Source organism: Phalacrocorax carbo, chromosome 7 (genome assembly GCF_963921805.1).
Source record: "Phalacrocorax carbo chromosome 7, bPhaCar2.1, whole genome shotgun sequence".
NCBI classification, from domain to species: Eukaryota; Metazoa; Chordata; class Aves; order Suliformes; family Phalacrocoracidae; genus Phalacrocorax; species Phalacrocorax carbo.
In genome coordinates, this window is record NC_087519.1 from 1,322,209 (window position 1) to 1,328,208 (window position 6,000).

Genomic DNA, 6,000 nt, shown 5'->3' on the forward strand with positions numbered 1-6,000 from the left:
GTATTTGCAAAGCCTCGTAGCCAGTGTGATGGCAAGCTGGGACAAAGACCCTTCGATGCTTGCTGGTCTTCATCAGACTTCAAAAAATGTTAGAGATTAGTTTTTGGTAATTGAGAAATCCTTAAATGAGGTTTTTGTGTGCTTTTCTTTTACAAGATAACCGAGCTGCTTAATGATGTAGAGCGGTTAAAACAAGCTCTTAATGGCTTGTCTCAACTTACTTACACCACTGGGATACCCTCAAAGAGGCAGAACCAGCAGGTTGAAATGCTCCAGAACCAAGTGAAAACACTGCAACAACAGCTAGCTGTAAGTAATCACGTGAGGTGGTGTCTGACATGCAGTAGCATTGCTTACACTTTTTTTTCTTTAAAGAAAGTCACTGGAGCACTGGGTGACTGCAGGCTTAGACTTCAAAAGTAGAGCTCCCTCAGCACTCTCGGGCAGATCTCATCCGGCCCATAGACTCATGTGTGTCTAGGTGGTGTAGTGGGTCGCTAACCATTTCCTCTGGACTCTGGGGGCTCTGTTCTGCTCCTCATCCGTGTCTTCCAGATCAGGGGGGTGTGTACCTGGAGAGCAAATGGTCTTACTATTAAAGACTGATGCAAAGAAGGCATTAAGTACCTCAGCCCTTTCCTCATCCTTTGTTGCTATGTTTCCTCACGTATCTATTAAAGGCAAAACCCACCAGTTATGTATTTTTTTTCCTTGAAAGAGAGTGAGGTGGTCCTTTCTTAATGGATTTGACTGTGTTCCCTTTTCTGCAAGCACTGTGAAGTCTATTGCTTATCATTAAGTACTAACAGTAAAGGGGAACGCTCTATGGTAAGTACCGTGGGTTTGTGCCCACATGCGATTGTGGCCCATCACTTCACTCAAGCTCATAATTAAAGCCACGTATGTGAGCAAAGTTAGCTCTTCGTAAATCTATACAGAAGTAGGGTATGTTTTTAACAGTATTTGCAGGGCTGACCACAAAGCGTTGGTAACATTGGGTGATCTTAACCAAATAGCTAACCCTGTTGATGAAACCAGTTTCTTACCTCAGCACCTGGGCTGGCACACTAGGTCTGCCTGTCTCTGATAGCCTTTTTGCTTTGCTGCAAGTAAGCAATGAAGTGAAGCAGTGACTTTTTTCTCGATTAATGGAGGGGATATAGCCACCCTTAACCTTGAAATTCTGCTTTGGCTAGTCTGTAAGTGCACAAACCCAAGCCCACAAAGCTGGAAATAGGCAAGAGTAGATGTTAGAAACTTGTTGACTTCACCTCCTCTTCCTGTCTTCTTTTTATAGGATGCTAAAAGGCAGCATCAAGAGGTAGTTTCAGTTTATCGGACACATCTTCTTAGTGCTGTACAGGTATGATAGTCCCAAGTTGAGATTGTTTTATTCTGTCATATCGATGTAGAGATTATTAAGACATGTTTCTAACTGCCACACTGGAAGACCTCAAACTTGAAACTAGCACATAAGGTACCTGTTTTCACGTTGAGAATTTTAATTGAGAACGGACCGATCCAACAAAAAAGCAAACACGCCGCAGCTGTACTCTTATCGTACCATCTTCTTACCACCATTTGTCTACGTGTTACTATACAGAACGGTCACCTGCTTCGAAGGGTGATGGTGTCTGGTGATGGGAGCATGTTGTTAATTCTGTATCATCCCAGGTAACGCTGGAGAGAAATTGAGTAGAAGTTGGAAGCTTATCGCAGCCTTCTCCAGTGGCTCTCGCTGCACAAGGAGCTGAGCGGCTAATTCAAGTCTTGTGACTTCAGATACTTAAGCATGCAGAAGAGGGAGCGTTACTACAGCAGCAGGCTGTGGAGTCCTGGGGATGGGAAGAGTAACTTTTCCCACATCCTATTTTCATAAAGGAAACTGCTGTGACAGGCAGACCCTTCTTTCTGTCATGAGGAAAAAAAAATAGCAGGATTCCTGAAGTATTTTAGATTTTTCCCAGTGTGGTGAAAATACAGCAATGGGTTAAGATTTTTGGGTAATTTGAAGAATCTCCTGATGTTAGTTAGTAATGGATGGTTGACACTTTATGGGACTCTTAATTTTTCTTCTAACTGAGTGTTTGCTTGCTCTAGGGTCACATGGATGAAGATGTGCAAGCTGCTTTACTACAGATCATCCGAATGAGGCAGGGACTTGTTTGCTGACGTGCTTAGTGCCATTGCTCATGAAGGCTGCTGCGTCTTGTAGGAGTGCTGTGATTACGGTAGTGATAACCTTCACGAGATTTATGTCATTATGATAACATAGCTGCAGTTAGAACCTTCAAATATGAAACAACTTACAGAGCTGAAATATTTTCTCCTTGTAAAACAGGAAAATAAGGCTAAGTTTCAGATCTGACACTTCTTTCATTAGATTAATAAAAGATGTAGAACGTCTCTTAAATTTGGTGTGCAAGCTGACTGTCAAAATGATGACATAGTAGTTAAATTATTTTAATGTCTGATTGACCACTTATTAAAGTAAGGCCTATACCCAGAATCTTCAATTTGTCCTATGACTTGAACTCTCGTGGGATGGTTAAAAATAAAACTATGCTCCAATGAGCTTGGCTAAGTATTGTAGCTGTCTATCTCCTTTAATGACTGGGAGAAAGTGGCTGTTTTGTCACAAGCTGATCGAGACATACTACATGCTTAGCAAGTCGGCTGCAAAGGTAGATGAAAGGGATTTAGGTGTATGTTGTAACTTGGCTGGCCAAGTTACAGACTTATATTTAAATATAAGCTTAAGATGTAGTGCCTTTGCTTTATGCAAGACTTAAAATTCAGGTTTCCCATCAAAACACTAACTTTTTATGTTTGCCTCCCTTCCCTTCTCCCCCAGGATTTTTCCTGAATGCTTTTTAGTATTGATTACTGTAGGCTAAAATAGTGGGACTGGAGTGTCATGGTTTGTAGAGCAGCATTTTGATCGAAATGCAATAGTCCTACTTCTGTATAATTTCATTCTTCATTAAGCCTAACATGGGTGTAGACTGAGCAGCTCATTAAGCTGCACACTAGGTAATTCTGGTATTGGATTTTCAAACACTATCTCATGGAAGTTTAAGGTATTTTCCTCTTAGCTGTAAATTATGTACTATAATCTTATTTATGGGGAAAGATGCAAAAAGTAAGGATTAATGAAACGAGAATTTTTATTTGCTTGGAATCTACCTGTTAAACAAGACAGGACTTCATTTTTAACTGAAGGGTGGCGTTCCCATAAGTAAGTTTTATGAAAGAAAACACGAAATTTGGGGCTATTCAAGGGAAGCAATTGAAAAAATGAGCCTGATAAGGTATGTGGCTGTTTGTAAGAGCAAACAGTGTAAGTGCCAGCTTCGGTCTGTGTGGTGGAGAGCGTTTTCGTGTAACTAGCAATTAGGAATCTGGCATCCTGATGCGAAAGAGACAAACTTCCTCTTCCATGTTCCTGAAGAATAAGGACTTGAGTCAGAGTGCTGACTTCTCTGCTTCGTGTTAACTGGACTTCCCAACAAGCTGAACCTCACAGGCTTGGGTCTCGCTTTTTTAGTAGTGTTATGTTTGTTTCCTTTTTTGTCCCTTTTTGGGCTCTCTTGTAGAAGTGAAGAGACGGCTGCCACAGAGGAGGAGACAGACCTAGTGATGAATGTGCAAGGCAGTTTTTATTATATAAATACACTTAATATATTTACTTAATATGTGTCTGTAGTTAAACAGATCTACTGCTGCTTTCCTTTAATTTCTTAGAGGAGTATTACAGAAAACATCTCAGTATGTATACGTTACTTTTTAGCCCATTCTTTTATGGTTACATTACTTGAAACTCTTATTAGAGAGAGTTTGTTTTGAGATACTAACTCTTTTGATATTGTATGTTTCCTTATTGAGGAAGCTCTATGTATGGTTTTCTAAATTTCTCCCATATTACATTATCAATAAAATGTTTTCTTCTTTTTTTATTGTAGTGGTCAATTCTGTAAAAGGTAAAGAAATGTAAGTAGTTTGGTGAACTAGCCTGGATAGTGAAGGATACTAAACTCACTTGAGTGCTCTCGAATACCAGGTAACACATTGTTTTTTTTAGATGCCCATGGGGACTACTGGGTTTTTTCTTTATTTCCAGAGTTTATGGTTGGTAAAATTGTGGTGAGGTTGATCGAGACTCAAAGCTTCAACCAGGTAGTTCTTCAGAGTGGGCTCTCTGGCCACTTGTACTCCCAGCAGGGCAAGCTGGCTCTTACGTCAGTCATTGGGTTTGGGGGTGAGCCACTGGAGTTTACCACCGCTTTTAATGAAAGCATATTCACTTAATAGCTCACACTGCTTAGCATGAAATCAGGTCACAACCTTCGCAGAATAGTTTCTTGGCACTACCAAAATCCATGTGTTTGGTGGAACTTGAAAGTGAAGGGTGCTCTAATTCCACTATTAGCTTAATTTAATTTTCGGTGGTTTGGATTATCTCATCCAGCCCGTGGGACACCAAAATGAGTCAGGTGGTTACGTTAAGGTAGGAACAGTGTAAGTGAAACTTCACTGTATTTAAACAATGACTGGAAGGATGGTTTATTCCTTGGGCCTTTGAAGGAGTTGCCTGCGTTCTGAGGTAGAAAGCAGAGGCTCTTTAAGGTTCTTGTAAACCTCTAATTTGACTTTGGGGGAAGAAAAAAGTATATGAGTATATATGCATTTGAGTTTTCTCTGAAGAGGAACTTGCACTTAGGTAGACCTGTTTCAAGATTTGATAGGTGTAAACCTTCCCTCTGCCAGGAAATACGCTCTGTCAGCTAATCTACAGGGTATTATAAAGTGCTTTTCACTGATATTTCTGATAGCTTTATATATTCAGGTGTGCTGTATGGGTGTTTTGATCTCTAACCATGCTTTTTCTGCAGAGTAAGGCTAATTATTTAAAAGCTTTTTCAATTATATTTACATCTTTTATTTTTTAGTGGACGAAGTAATTTCTTTCTGCTAGAGTATTTTACTTTTTATGAGGGGGGGAAGATGAACGTGCCACTTAAACACCAGCTTGAACCATCTTCAAAAGCAAGTGGCTAGTTGAAAGTGTTGCTGTTATTCCATTCCTCGGCCCATACCACAACGGCTACCTGGAAATGCTGAGGTTGTACACTTGGTTCTTTTATTGTGTTGAGACTTGATTATTGTATTAAAGCCAAATTAAAGTGGCTCAGATCTGAGGTTTCTCATTATGTTGAACGACTTCAAGGTCACTTTTTTTTGCAACTTCAACCCAATGCCATGTTACTTGAAGCATGCATATGAGTACTGGCTTCACCCACAGCAGCACATAGATATTTTTAAAGGAATAATTAAAATTGCCATCTTTCTTTGAAATGTGAATTGGTAGCTGGGGTTGGGAAGTTGGATTTTGGTTTTAGCTTTTGTTTTTGGTACTTAAAATGTTTCCTTAATACTCCTCTGTACTTCCTGTTAATATCGTACTAAACAGGAGATAATTGTTAAGAAGTTGCTACTTGATGGGGGGGGAAGGAAAACCCACCAAACCCAGCTGTGCATATTCTGGAGTAACATTTCAGTTGCACGTCAGCAAGTGGCTTCCTTCTGGGGGAGCGGTGCCCCAGAGCTTTTGCCAGCTTGGTGGCACTAGGCTGTTGTGGAACTGTAATTGTGTTTACCTTCCCCTTTGCGTAGCACTGCCCTTGGGAAGGAAGTCCTACCTGGACTTTCAGGTACGTCCCGGGGGAGAAAGTCCTACTTTAGAAGTAAATGCAAGATAAAGAAATGAGATACTAAATCTAAAGTTCCTTGGGAACGCTGTAATTCAGTATTTCATGTAATACACGGTAGCTCAGCCTCTCTTTTTACCTTGGTGTTGGTGATACTATAAAATCATAGCGTGCAAGAATAAGCTTAACGTTTTGAGTTTTAATAGGTGTGGATCGTTTAAATACTGTACAAATGGGGACGTCTTGAGGCTCAGAGTGAATGAACACGTCCCTTGGCAACGCTGCGTATAAG

The 6,000-nt window shown here is 40.4% G+C and overlaps 1 protein-coding gene across 1 annotated transcript in view; it reads left to right on the top strand.

The window, feature by feature from the left end:
* The window catches only part of UACA (uveal autoantigen with coiled-coil domains and ankyrin repeats), a 34,544-nt gene extending 30,592 nt beyond the window's left edge, over window positions 1-3,952 (top strand). Inside the window, exons 17-19 of the mRNA XM_064455979.1 lie at window positions 157-309; window positions 1,298-1,363; window positions 2,101-3,952. Coding sequence (XP_064312049.1) covers window positions 157-309; window positions 1,298-1,363; window positions 2,101-2,172 — 291 coding nt within the window. The 3' untranslated portion in view covers window positions 2,173-3,952. The remainder of the gene's footprint in view (window positions 1-156; window positions 310-1,297; window positions 1,364-2,100) is intronic.
* Window positions 3,953-6,000: the final 2,048 nt, after the last annotated feature.